Raw genomic sequence first — 15,939 nt, forward strand, 5'->3', positions numbered from 1 at the left:
AGGAATGTTAATAGAATAAACATGTAATATTTTAATTGCGTAAAACAACATAAATTCGTGTTGTAATTAAGACATCTTTTTAAGTAAAAAAAAAATTTAAATATAAAATAATACGTTTGAATACACGTTCTAAAATAAGTTATAAAATATAAATCTACATTAAAAAATATATATATGACAAAGGAAATAAAAATTCATTTAAAATAAAACTATCATTTATTATTAATAATAATCATAAAACAAAATTAACTTTTATTTTGTTATATAATTTTAAATGATGCAAGTTAGAAAGATTTGTTGAACTAGTTTCAGTCACGGTGCGTTCCATCTAATACTCCTTTGCTGCGCCGTTCACCGGCAATAACCAGACCCGACTATCGACCGTAATCTGGTTGCTTACATCTAGTTCAAGGTCGGACAATCCCCGTACCATTTATACTACAGTCCAACGGGCTGCATTACTTGCGCCGTTATTACTTGCGTATTTTATAATCGATCACGATAATAAGCATCCAAAACTATTTTTTATCATCGCTGTTTCTTCAGTTATTCGTTTATTTCATTGATAACAGCCTCAACACATTGAGTTCAAAATGTATTTGATCTTGAGTTCAGGTTATTATAGCAAGATTATTTTGAGTCATATCTAAACTTGCTATAATGATAGATAAAGATAGGTTATCAGATAGAAACGATTAGAGATATTTAAAAAAAAAAGTATATTGATTAAATGTGTTATTTTATGTAAAGCATATTTAACGTAAAACATATAATTGAAAAAAGGTCCAGAAAACGAAATCGGTGAAAATGTTATGATAACATTTGTGAAAACTTAACATTTATCTAATTTTTTATTCGATTAATTTTTACTTCCGTGTACGAAGTAAAGGAAGTATTTTAATCGCGAAAAATTTCGGTTTACAGATTTCAACGGAAATATCCATTTTGATCATCCCTGAATCCATTATGACTAGTTTCGGCGTGACGTCTGTACGTATGTATCTCGTATAACTGGAAAAACGATTAGCCGTAGGATGTTGACATTTTGGAATTAGGACTGTTGTAGCATTTAGTTACCTTCCCTTTTGTTTGCAATCGACTGAACCAAAAGCGTCCAAAAAAGTTCAAAATTCAAAATATTTGGATTTTGGACTTTTTCTTAACTGGGGTAATAAGCCCTTATTGAGAGCTTTTAAACGATATATCATAAGTGGTTTATTAACATTGGTTCCAGAATTATAGACAAATAAAATTTGAATTAATGAAATATTTGGATATTTGGGAAGGCACATCGGTTCAAATCAAACTTCATCTCCTTTTTTTAACTTTTTTTTTAATTTAAATACTATATTGGTTTATTAATAATTATTAACCTCTGACTGTAAAATAAATTTACAATAAATAATAATTCAATAATAATAAAAAGATATGAAAAAATATCAGAAGTTACTAATAAAATAAAATTTTATATACATTTTATTTAAAAAAAAAAAAATTGTATATGTAATTTAATAGGTGTACAAGGAAGTCATGTGCTCCCATCAGATTTTTTTATTCATTTAATTTTTTACATTCAAGTTTTACCCAACCATATGTGAAGTTTCATTTTAAATTCACCTTATATTTAGTTCGCTCTTCAAAATTTTCGACAAAAATAAATGTAAACTGTACACTGAGTTTGCTTCGCACAACCAAAATAAGTTAAATTTTATTTTAAGAAAGTATAACAAGAAAAAGGTACATGATAATTAATTACTTGAAAAAACGTGCCTCTTTACACGAATAGCACGAAACAAGAGAGAAAAGCGAGAGAGAGAGAGAGAGATAGATAGTTGATTACTTCAGTGTACGAGTAATTTCACAACAACCCGATGAACCTTCTCCCACTTTCCTTTTGTTTATGTGATATACTGATGATAGCTCGCTCTATATCAACACAACTACTACTATTCACAACAGGTATGGATATGCTGTATGTTACTTTCCCGGCGAATACAGCTAAAATAACTAGCTACATTAAGGGGGAAAGTATGGTGATCACTTAAAAAATAGGGTATCGGGGGTTTTGCAAATCTTTACATTTTAGGGAATTTTAGAGAAAAATTTATAATATTTAATTTATCAACTACAATAAACAAACGATTTTTTTCAAAAATCAAGCCCCACCTCTCAAAATTGAAATGTATGTTTTTTATTCTTTTGCTCTATCTCACTTCGGTTTAAATATTTTTTGAAAGTTTGTACATCATGTATAAAACTATCAAGAAATGTCTACATTTTTTCATTTTTTTAAATTATTGACCCGGGATCTAAAATGCAGAAAATATATTTTTTAAATTCTTTCTTTCTTTCTTATTTCAGCCTTTATTAAAGGGTTGTATTAGTTTTAGAGAAATATTTGCCTAAGCAAATTTTCATGACTATTCAGCATACCGTGTTCGGCTATGCTAATGGCTTATCCGAAAATTTACTAATCCGAATTTTTTGAACGATAATTTCTTTACCGATGAAGCCAAATTTACAAGATACGCCGTTTACCCACAAGCACATGGGGTCAACTGAAAACCTTCATGCAATTTCAGAGAACAATCATAAATATGTAAATGTATGGGCTGATATTCTGGATCGCTCCTTATTTATCTGTTTTTTACCTGAAACGCTCAATGGAGAATGACATTTATATTTATTGACGGCTGATCTTCCACTTTTACTCGAATATTTACCATAAAATACGCAACAAAGAGTAATTCATGCTGGATGGGGAGCACCGGCTCATTATAGATTACAAGTTCTAGGTCACCTAAATGAAACATATCCAAACAGATGGAGTGGTGGAGCAGGTCCAGTAGCATGGCCTGCAAGGTATCCAGATCTCAATCCTCTTCACATTTTCTTATGGGCCGTTTAAAGACACTTGTATACGACACCTTCGTGTATACCGTAGAAGAATTGCGCGCAAGAATTCTGAATGGATTGAGAGGATTCGTCAGACATCTGGCATCTTTGAAAGAGTCCGGTAATCAACGAAAAAACGTCTGGATGCATGTATTTTTAATGAGGGTTGCCGTTTTGAACAGGTTCTGTAGTTTTTTTATTAATGTTTTTATTAGCTAACACAATAATTTATTGTTGTTAAATAGATTTTAATTGAAAAAAAACATTATATTTAATAACCGGTGTCCATTCATTATACGAAAAACATGTATTACAAATTATTTTTCAATATTAATATTATTTGTTATAATATTTTCACATTTCAATAATATTTCATTTTATTGTAATATTTCCAATATTATTAAATTATTACAATTTATTACACGATATCATAAATAATACTAATCCAGTTGAGATCCTGTCGAGTTATTTCATTTTATTCGGAAAGAAATGAAATTAGTTTTTAATCTAGACTTACTCTCTTCAAGAAGTTTTGCCATAACTTTGTTATTTATAAACAGATTTGAATATATAAGCTTACAATTTTTTTGTTATAAAACACTTAACATTTTTTGTATAACAAAACATTTAAATAAACTAGCGGTTGCAAAGATATTAACAATTAAAAGGTTTAGATGGCCGCCATTTTCAAGTGGATTGGATTGAGAGATCAGGTTCATTATTTTTATACAAATAAATCTCTACGTACCCTAGAAATATACAAAATTGCAGCTCGATACGATTAATCATTACTGAGAAATACACTTTTATATTAAAAATAAAAAATGGCGGATAGCCGATAAAGTAAAACCTTTCTGGACAGGTGTTGATATAAAGTTTTGTCTTTATTTCGATGAGGGTCACCATCCTCTGCGTTATTGAAATGGTCTTTACGAACATCATATATATATATATATATATATATATATATATATATATTATTGATATCACTCAGTTTGAAGTTAAAAAATAGAAAAGAACAATTACAAAATTTATCTCGCTATAAAATAAGAAATCCAGGGAAACGTCAAATATTAAACAATATCCAGGATAATATGATAATTAATCAAAGCTCTAAACATCAATCAAGCTTTATCTCATGGCACATAATACCCAAAATATCAATAACAAAAATCATCATAATCTTTGGATTTCAAAAATCAGAATTTTAGACAAAATACTGCATTAAAAAGCAAGGAGTTGTTATATAGAGCATAATTTTAAAACCGCTTAAAAATCCATTTCTTTATAAGGTATGAGTTTTTTTAAATATGCTTTTATACACATTAAATTCAGATTTTTGTCGTAAATTACAACTAAATGGGCCTTTATCTACAAAATGTTTCCTTGTAGACGATCAAAAGATTAAACTTTTAAAGAGAAATGCGTAAAACGCTTAGTGCAAATTTTCTAGTCTTTCAGAAAACAACTGGTTATTAAATATAACTTAAGTTTTATTCCTGAATATATTAATTTTATTTATTTTTTTTAACTTTGTAAATATTATGTATTTCTGCAGTTGCACGTTTTTCTAAGTTTACGCAAAAAATGGAAAATAACAGCACTGTTTGCAAGTACAGGATGCAACTCTGTTGTTACGATGCTTGTATGTTATGAAAAAAAGTATTGCTGCAGCTGCTTCGTGTCTAAACATATATTCATTAAATTTCATAGTGTAATAAAGCGAACAGCACACATTATACAGTTCGAAATTGATGTATATTAGGATATGTATGGTAAATTAGAAGGACTAAGAAAGAAATTTATACAATTTTAAACAAAAATACATTCTCACGGTTTATTTACACACACAAATATATATGTTTTTTTAATTAAGTTGTACCCAATGGTACCTAATTAATTATTTGTATTAATTAAACTTTATCTCACAAAACCCTACAGAGAACCATAACTACAGTACGAAGATTCTAATTAAATTTAATTTAGCGCAATCCATCCGAGAACAAACCAATCCCTTTACTTATAACGTATAAAAATGAAGTAAAAATAACTTTTTATACAAAAATTAGAAAAGTATGATAAAATGATGTTTACCTTAAAAAAAATTTAAGAAACTATGTTACCGTTATATTAAAATTTCATCAAATAAAACAAAAAAAATATTTGTCACCTCAATATATTTCTATAATACTCGATAAGCTGCTGTCTGATGAACTATTGTCATCGTTTCCCTAATTTATCACAATAGCTTCAAGGATATTTTCATACAACTGTCAGTTTTCCATATTTTATCATCTTTAATTACATATTGAACACAATTTTTCCAAGCATTTTAAACTTTTTACATCACGTAACTTAAATCTTGTATTATTACTCCCGATGTAGCCTTTGACTTGTGCCCATATCAATTCTATCTGGTTAAAATTGCAGTGGTATGGAGTAAGACGCAACACGAAAAAATTTTTTTATTTTCCGATTTCATCTACTTCATAATGAATATATTCTTGTTAAACTAATTTTACTCTCTAAAAGTTCTACTTTTAACATGTCTTCGGTGTACACGATTTTCTTTGATTTTAACCGTCCGGTAATTTCCGATTTTCGTGTCGAAGCGTTTAGAATTTTTTCGTGTTTTTTCAGTGTTACAGCGCATTATCCATTACTATGACAGACCCTTCAGCAACAGTTTCAACAATTTCTTTTTAAATCATTGTAAAAAATTGTCACCATTTACTTAATTGAGATATTCTTGGAAAGATCTGGGTTCAAATCCCAGGGTTCAAGTTTTGGTCAGACGTGGTATTTTTCATACGCTACAAAATTCCTTTTCCATATCCCACGCTACAAGCTTCAAGCTTTTGTGGCGAATCAAGCCCAAAAAAATAAAATAATACCCATATGCAACCGTTCAAAAACATTTTTAGATTTCCTCTATTAACCTTTTACTTTTTCTAGCCGGGGTTCTCACCCCAGTTGAAAATCCTTTCATAAAAACGCCTTTTGGATTCTTTATTTCTTCATTATCCATAAATTTTTCCCGTACATGTCCCCCGCATTAACCCAAGTTTCATCTAGATAAATTGTTTTACCCTCTTCACGAAATTGCTTAATTTAACTTAAATATTCCCTACGCTATGAAATAATATCTTAGCGTTCAATAAATAAAGAATTATTTTTTCTGGACATGAAACGAAATTCATTAATTTTAAAACACGATGTAATGTATTTCTAGAAAAATTCGGTAGTTCAGAAAAAATTATATTCAGCATTTAATATTTTGTTTAAGTTACAAAGCTCGTTATCGAAATAAAACGAATGAATTTTTTTCTAATAGCGGTTTTAGTAAAATCATCCAACTTTTCAATCGTTTTCACATGCTTTCGAATATTTTTATGCCTAACATGTTTACCGTCAATTTTGTGCTTCATTATTATATTAAAAATTGTTATTTCGCTAATTCCTGTTGCACTACTTGCTTTCCGAGCAATGTCTCTGACTGCAGTTTCAGGGTTGTATATACATTACTGATTTTTTTTTTTGGAGCTACTTAACGGTTTTCCCGGTTCATGTTTCACGACAGTTTCACTCATTGTTAAAACCCAATTGGTACAAAAACACAGGATAAATTAAAATTGATGAAAATAACGCTGAATGAAACTGTTATAAAGATGAATTATAAAACTGTATCGTACCGTACAATGTAACACTAAAATATAGACTGGAATACTTTCTTTCATCGATTTAAATAATGGATGCAACATTACAAATAAAGTTATTGTTATTAAATACCAACAAAAGAGACTCAACAAGCTTTTAATTGCATATCATCGGCATGCCATGCGCAAAATAACTGATAGCTTACAGTATACTATTATGCCCATAAAGTAATAACTATTTTATTTCCACGAGGTAATTACAGAATGACTCGGCCTAAACTACTGAGATATTACTCATACATGCTGAATTCATATTTATATCTGCTGCATGGTTTCGTGAGACAAGGTTTAGTTATTTACTTAGTAAAAAATAATATAACTTTCAATTAATCTGTTAATTTTGAACAAAAAATAAAAATGAAAAATATATCTCAAGTTATTATAGAAACTTAGTTCTTGTGCAAAAATCACAAGTATCGCAAAATTATTATTTTTTTTAATTTAAGTATAATAATAGTTTACAATGTAATTTATAAACGCTACAATATTTTATAATTTTCTGTATATTTTATATTACAAAATTGTACTTATAAAATTACGAGGCTAAACCAAAAAATACAAAATGTTAAATGATATTTACTTTAAAAAATTGGAAATCTTTGATATTCAACGAACTAAACAAACTACATATTTTTACACAAGTGAAGTATCCTATATTTATTCATAATTTTGATCTCAGAATAAAAGTGAAATTTATACGTTGAAAAATAAATTCTACGTAAGCCATATTATTACACAGTAATCAATTTAAAAATAAAATTACTAGAAGCATTTGTTGTTCATCATATTTATTACTATTATTAATCGGTAGCGTAATGAAAATGTGGAGAGTAAAATGTTTATTTCTATACTCAGTTTATTATTATATAATAAATACTATTAAAACTTACGTCGATAAACTATTATTATTTCTTAAAAAAATTATATACAATTAACATTATTATTCATAAAAATCAGTCTTCCATAAACAACAAAGTTTACTCTTAAATAATAATTTGCCTCTCTTATTTTATTTATCCATCATAATAAAATCGATTCATACTTTTAATATGACAAGAAAGAAATTAGGACGCAGTAGAAAATAGATTATTATCTTCCGGATAGACATTTTTGAACCTTTAAGCTTTATTTCTTTACTTTTTGTGATATGTCGATGTTCTGTAATGTCTTTTGTCCAGTAACAAAAAATAATTTGAATTAAGTCAATATTTATAAAGTCTTATTACAATTTTTTTTTATTACTGATAATATTTTTACAAGTTATAACATTTTATGAAAAAAAACCAAACAAATCAAAATATATAATTCTTGAAATTTATTATTTTTATTTTCTGTTAATCCAATCATCCAAATGTTTAGTTATCTGAGCACCATTGTAACTATATTATTGAAGTCATACTGTACAATAGTTATTTGTAAATTAACTAATAGATTTATTCAAAGTCAATTTTTTAAATATTTATCGTGGATGTAAGCCTACGTTTCTGAAAAGTTTTACGTTAACTATATATATAATTCCAAGTAGCGAGACATTACTCCAACTAATTTAAGAGCATGTACATGAGGCTGAAAATTTTATAAATCTAAAATTAAATTTTTTTTTTTAAATCAAAATAATTATTGGAATAACAGGAAAACACAGTGTATGCTCTCAATTTTTATTGCCTTAACAGTCGATTGTGCTTATCTTATCATTGTACTTGGATAACGCAATAAAAAAATATATAAATCATGAAAATTAAAATGAAAGTCTGCAACTACCCGTTCAAATAATTTCAAAATTTATGCCTGTATTGCACTATAAATATGAAGCAACAACCGTTGTATGAATTAAAGTTATTATAATCGGTTAAAAATATATAAAATTGCCTAATCAGTCAAAAGTAAACTGGTACAGTTGATATTCAAAATTGTTACTTTTTTAATCAAATTACTCCTTTTGAAAACTACTCATAAATTACTGATGCTCAGTTTTAATAAATTACACAGGTGACTTTATAGACAATATGATAATTTTATTGATTTATACCATGTTTTGTGCAAATTATTACGAAATCTACTGAATTATCCAAATAGCGTGACAACATTTATAATTGGTTACGTAAATGATTGATCGGTTGAAATTGAAATCGAAAATCAATTATACCACTTTTTTCACCCCTAATATTATATAGCAACTGATAACTGATTTTCATGATCCATATAGATACAACTTTCCATTATTCCTCCACCAAAATGATCAACATTTTCCTCCTCCACTATAATCCGTCTTCTTAATAAAAAAAAACAAAAAAAAACAAGTCTATCATTATAGCCAATAAAGTTGATTTTTTACCCCAATTTTCTGGGCCAATAAATGACTCAGAGGCTACAGGTCTTGTGAGCCAAAGGACCTGTGACTCTTCTTGCATATTATTCTTCCAGCCACTTAAGATGTTAATGTAAATTAGTAAAAGAGCTGTTAAACATTTTATATATGGATAAAAATTTAATTCACCATGAAAATAATAATAATAATGACTTATATTTCATTTTATACAGCAATAATCAGGCTATTTCATTAAAATATGTGTTTGTTAATTGGCAATCCATGGCGCAGTAGCCAACTAACCTTTTAGACATTACTTCTGAATAAAATAAAGTAATCTCTTTTTTCGTTTAATTAAAATGAAATATTCATAAAGATTAGATATACTCTTATTTTACTTTTTATCTCATTTACCCTGAATGTAAAGATTTATTGCCTTGTTTTCTAAGATCTAAGTTTTCTTCCAAAAGAAATGCAGCTAAACTTGCATTTTCTTTATTTTTTCTTATCTTCCTGATTGGTTTTATTTTATTGAAATTAACTAAACGTTTTTAGATTAAAACTTAATAACAATCTTTAAATTTAATGATTAAATCGTTTATTGTGTACAAAATAGTAAATAAAGTCACAAAGAAAAATTCTTGAATTACAATAAAATTACGCTATTAGATTAAAAATAATTCTCAGTCACTCACATTAAAATAACAGAAATTCCCTTGAAAATAACAGAATGTAAGTAATTCTGAGAGAATTGCTACCCGTAAGACTTCTTCAGTGATTATTAAACTTAATGCTCTTTTCTTCATGGAATATTAATGAAAAACAAATGACAAAACATGACTAAAATTAGCTTACTTCATTATAAATGAATAGAACTTCAACAATGAAGGTAATGAGGAAAAAATTACCTTCGGTTAATATTTATGAACAACAATCAAAAGGATTATAAGACAAAAGGATTAAATAAGTAATTCTCTCCCACCTCCACAACTGAAAGACTTTTATCATCTTAATGAAATAACAATTAAGAAAAAAAAGCATAAATTAGTTAATATACATCTTAACAGGAATTATGTATCCAAATTTCATTGTTAGGTTACAGTTTAGATAATTTAATTTTTTTTATTTTATTATTAAAACATAAACTAAAATAAAAATGAATAATAATCCACCGGGTTGGTCTACTGGTAAACTTATGTTCGAATATCAGCTGCTTTAGAAGTCGAGAATTCTCAGGTTCAAATCCGAATAAAGATTGCTTTTATACAGATTTGAATAATAAATTGTGGATACCGGTGTTCTTTGGTGGTTGGGTTTCAATTAACCACATGTCTCAAGACTGGTCAGTCTCAGTTTGTTCAAGACTAGACCTGTACAGTGCATTACACTGATAAGTCGCTATTAAGTTTAATTGTTGATGCGACTATGAAAAAAAAACGCACAACATGAAAAGCAACAAAACTGTTTTCTATGCTATTTTTTAATTTGTTAAACAATAATAACCAAATAATTAACATTATATATATATATATATATATATATATATATATATATATATATAATAACAATTATATAAACTATTTATATAAGGTGAATTTTAATTATATATAATTAATATAATCGCAAATTATATATAAAATCTAATTAATTGTTCCTTTTTCGAATTTTAATTCTTTATAAAAACTGTCACCTAACAATTAAATTTTGATATGTAATCCTTTTTAACATCTATATTAACTAATTTATCTTTTTCAAATTGTTATTTCATTAAGATAATAAAAGTCTTTCATTTGCGGAGGGGGGAGATAATTTTTTATTTAATCTTTTTGTCTTACAATTCTTTGGATTGCTCTCCATAAATATTAACTAAACATAATTTTTTCCTCATTACCTTCATTCTTGAAATTCTAATCATTTATAACGAATTAAACTAATTTTAATTTTTTTTCATTCGTTTTTAATACTCGTAAATAATATTCCACGAAGAAAACATAAATAAAGTTTAGTAATCACTGAAGGAGTCTCATGCATAGCAATTCTCTCAGAATTACTTATATTCTGTTATTTTCAAGGGAATGTTTTAGTGTGACAAAATTATTTTTAATCTAATTCTATCTTACCTCAGGTGTAATTTTATCCTAATTCAAGAATTTTTCTTTGTGACTTTATTTACTATTTTGTATATAATAAATAATTAATCAATAAATTTAAAGAATGTTATTCAATTTTAATTTTTTTAAAAGAATTAAATTTTAATTCAAAATTCACTTTTGTACTTTGTACATCGTATAAATATAATTGCTTACTTGTCACAGTTTAAAATAAATCTTGTCTTGAATAACATTTTACGAAACATGGATAACGTATTTTTCGTTAAAGAAGTTATAAGTTCAGATGAGAAAGGAGGAAACTCTTCATATAATTTTAAATAATTCATTATAGAGTTTCGTATCGTGTACGTCACATCCGTATCTCTGGAAGTCCATAGTACATGAACGAAGATTATATAAATTAAGTATCCTTCTTTTTTTGTTTGTCGTGTAGTTGATACTTGCAAATGACCACTCCAGTGTTCATCCAGGCACATTTCTTTCCACTAATATTCATAGCAATTAATAAAGTTTGTATTCCTTAGAAATCTAAAAGGAAACAAATACACTGATTTTTATTTTACTCGATTTTTTTTTCTAATAAATCGAAGTAATAAGAACTAAAGAATAAGTAAAAAAAATAAAATAAAAATTATAAAAAATTGGATAAAAAATTAAAGGATTAAAAACAAATAAAAATGTAACTCCTAACAGAATAAATAAATCAAAGGAAAAATCGAGTTTATTTCATAACACTCGTTTCAAACTGATCCCACTAGAATATTTGTGGCATAATTTGTCTTGACTACATAACACGAATAAATCCTGCATGATGGAAAATTCTTTAGGCGACTTATTTAGTTTTTGTTCTTTACAACAATCAAAACTTCAATTTGTAGCCTAAATCTCGATTGTATACATTATTTTATATTTATTTTGTATTATTTTTATTCTTGCTTACATCAATTAAGATATGAGGTAGGTGAACGTTAATACAATTCCAAATACATATTAAAAGGTATAAAAATAGGCCTATAGGAAATTATCACTTTAGGTGTTTATTAAAATTAATTTCATGGAAATAACTTATATTGTAAAACAGCTTTTATATTCTGAGGAATGGGTTACGTAGCCTACCCGCATTTCCCTAGAGTTTAGAATTGCTTTAGGGCTGTTGAATAAATCTGTTCTACAGGCCTATCGTGCGCCAAATTTTTGATGCAATATATTATTCATCACCTGAGTCTATTTTCATTTTATACCTGTGATATTCAATATTTGTTTAATTCTGCTTGGCTTTGTTTTAAATAAACTATTATAAAAAATAATTTTTGAAATTTCACAAAGCTATGTATACAGGTTAAGTTCTAATTTACTTAAAACATAGCGTAACCTCGGACTTGATCGTTCATCTTGAATGTTACCGTTGTGGTTATCTTCGTCCAGTAATTGGAATACCCTCATCACGTATCGCCTGCTGAATTCGCCGTTCGTCTTGTCGGCCGTCTTCACCCAATCCTAATCTTTCAATCAGACCCATCGATCTATAACCGTTAATTCTTTCAAAATCCACTCTTCTTCTTGCGGCTACCTCCGGATCGAACGGCCAGCTTTGCTTTCTATGAAATTCAGGTTTACCGGCAAAACTTTCACGAAGCAAATTTATTATTTGTAAAGAACTTCTCGCTAATGTTAAATTCATTAATACCACCAGAACTGCCTGAAAAAATAATACATACATATTAAGAAATTATAATTCTTTTACAATTTACAAAACAGAATTTTTATTTAATATAATTAGTGTTTTATCTACATTGTTCAGAGAATTCTTAAAATAATAATTTATTTTAATTTTTTTGGCCCACTATGAATAAATTTTCATTATAAATTGCTAGAAAAACTACCACCTGTGATCTTAAGCTGTAAGAATTATATTCACCGATAATTTCTCATGCAAATTGAATCGACGTCATTATAACTTTATTATCTTCCACACGAAATCGATGAATGTATTCCTATTATTTCAGCAATAATTGAAATACGCTTTCGTGTTTTTCATTTTTGATTTAATATATACTTATACTGCACGCAGTTGATGATTTCTAATTTAAATATATTGTAACACTTAATGTTTTTTTTAACCGGAGAGAAACGGAAAGTATCATTTTAATTTGCTTCTTTAACTTGTTTTAAAACGGCTGTTCATTAAAAAACAAAAATAAAATTACATTCTCAATAACGAAAGTGTGTTTCAATTTACAACACAATATTATCGATGAGTACATGAAAATCTACCTGATTAAACAACTGTAAGGTTTTTATTACCTAATTTTTAATACGTTAATAAAGAATTAACAATAAGCTCAGTGGTTTAACTTTTAAGTGCTGGTATATCAAGTTTTTTCCTACATAATATTAGTTATACTTACCTCTTTGAAAACATTAAAAAAGCTTTAACAAATAAATCTAGGTTATTACAAAACATTATAAATTATACGAAACCGCATCTTTTAAAATGAGAAATTCAGATTCCAATGTCGCCACACCAACCTTCCAAGAGTATATATATGTAATACAGCAGTGCATATATTGATCAATTTTTAAAAACAAATTTTATTGTATAAAAAAGTGAAATTACCAATACCGGAAAAATTAATACGTAACAAATAGACTAAGGCGTTTTTATGGATATATTTGAGCCTATATGTTTTTGTATGTAAAATAATTACGATGAAATTTAATTTTCTAAGGATGGGTCTAAGGAAGCATTTTTTTTATCAATTGGGCTTATCTAATCAATTACAAAAAAATATACGTTGTAAATTTCATTATAATGTTGATTGATTGAACTTTCAATAAAAAATAATTTATAAAAAATTGTCCGTATATTCACACATCCAGATATATTTTTGAAATTATTAAAGATCAATTCTGGGATAATATAAATAGATCCAACTCTTAAAATCAAAATTGAAAATTTTCAAGATTACAATTTTTTTTATTTTTAATTACCAAAAAAATATTTTTACAATTCACTGATAAGTTTCTTTGCATGAAGAAATGAAGTACGAAGTAAAAAAGGAATTATAAGAAAAAAAATTACTTTAAAAATTTGATAAAATTCCGATATCCAATACCAAAATAAATCATCTTTCAAAAAACTTCTGAGCAATTCTTTGATAATAGTTTGGATCCTATAATTTTTTTATTAAAAATATATCATAAAAATATAGCTCGTATATTTAAAATCAAGTTTTACCTAAAAAATATATTTCCACGAAATTTATTTTGCTTAATTTATCATTAGGATTTTAGTTAGCAGCCAAATTTAAACGAAATCGACGGTTTTTTGGATTTTTTTTTTTTTTTCTCTTAATTGGGATTTTTTATTACGATTATAAAATTGACGTATTGCAGAGGAATTATGTCTTCCGTAGGGATTCACTCGTAAATTTTTCAGTACCGATTTTATATTATAGCGAACCGCAAGAATATGGTCTAGAGCTGCAGGCGGCTGACAGCATGACATTGTTATGAAAAACGCATATTCATTTCTATGTATGTATTAATAAGAAGCAAAACTTATTGTTTTCTTCCCAAACGATTAACTTTTTTCGCGAATTAGATTTTTAACAACTTATTTCGTCGCTGTATGCCTACCGATATCCAAAAGCAAGGACTATTTTCGTGCAGTCCGACTTCTGTAAATTAGGTTATATTTTTTATCGCCTCGTAATTTATTAATAAAACACATCAATAAAAATAAACATAACCTAATGGTTTGGAATATGGCCGGCCTCCGTGGTGCGAGTGGTAGCGTCTCGACCTTTCATCCTGAGGTCCCGGGTTCGAATCCCGGTCAGGCATGGCATTTTCACACGCTACAAAAATCATCATTCATCTCATTCTCTGAAGTAATATATAACGGTGGTCCCGGAAGTTAGAAAAAAAATTGTTTGGAATGACATCAAAGGATTTTAATCCACAAAAAAATTAGTATATGAACATTGGTTACACGAATTCTTCACGTGCCATTTAAAGAAATGATAATATATTTCATTAAGAAATATGATAACAATGATTAATGTTTGACCTGAATAAAATTTGAATACTTAAAAATAAAACAAATTTTATGTGAAAGGAAGAGTTTTTATTTCTCCCAATTAGCAGTACCGGAACTGTGTTCCGGCACTGATTTTTCAGGCTAATTTTCCGTATCCAAAATTTTATCTTATAAAATCGGGGAACTTTCAATGTTTTCCTAGGATAGTGTTATGGGCAGCAGAATCCTCCAGACAAAAACAGATAGATATTTAAAACAATAAAATAGTTCTTCAAAACGTGTAATTTCAACAAAAATATAACAAAACGATAGAAACGTTTTTTGTACTAGTTTTAATAATGTAACTTTATTTATAAAAATTTAAATTAACGATAGATTTTTAAATGAACAAAAAGTGAGTTTAATTTAATATAAGACCTTTAATTATTAAATTAACAATGGTAAATTATAATAGTATAATTGATGCACTTCAGAGAATAAAACAACCTTGACCCATAAACAATTTCGTATTTCCCTTTTACTCAACAAAGGTACAATAATGGTATTTGATTACTATATTGTCTCTTTCAATTATCTTGTTAACTTTTTCTTAGACTAGCCTACTTTTGCTCACACAGGTATTTGAAAACCAGTTCTAGGCTTGGTTTCAATAACTAAAATCAACGTAGAATTATTCAAGAATTTTTTTTTTAATAACTCATCTAAACGTATAAAACAAGAACATGTTAATGTACAAAATTTTGAATTATTCCTATAATTACCATATTATTCTTAATTATTTATTTTCTTGTAATTATTTCATGTGGACAGGTTCGTTTTTCTTTCTGTCAGTTCATCAATTCGCATCTTAAAAGAAAAGAAAACATT

At 27.2% G+C, this 15,939-nt stretch overlaps 1 protein-coding gene across 2 annotated transcripts in view; it reads right to left on the reverse strand.

Annotated features, from left to right (window-relative positions):
• The window catches only part of LOC142322221 (uncharacterized), a 72,782-nt gene that overhangs the window by 48,376 nt on the left and 8,467 nt on the right, over nucleotides 1-15,939 (reverse strand). The window contains exon 2 of one of the 2 annotated variants that reach the window (XR_012755808.1): nucleotides 12,434-12,729. Coding sequence is in view for 1 of the 2 variants with exons in the window: in XM_075361041.1 (XP_075217156.1) it covers nucleotides 12,442-12,729 (288 nt within the window). In the remaining variant the exon portion in view is untranslated. Of the gene's footprint in view, nucleotides 1-10,519; nucleotides 12,730-15,939 lie in introns of those variants that run through there. The other variant, XM_075361041.1, reaches the window with a different exon arrangement.

Source organism: Lycorma delicatula, chromosome 3 (genome assembly GCF_047948215.1).
Source record: "Lycorma delicatula isolate Av1 chromosome 3, ASM4794821v1, whole genome shotgun sequence".
NCBI lineage: Eukaryota > Metazoa > Arthropoda > Insecta > Hemiptera > Fulgoridae > Lycorma > Lycorma delicatula.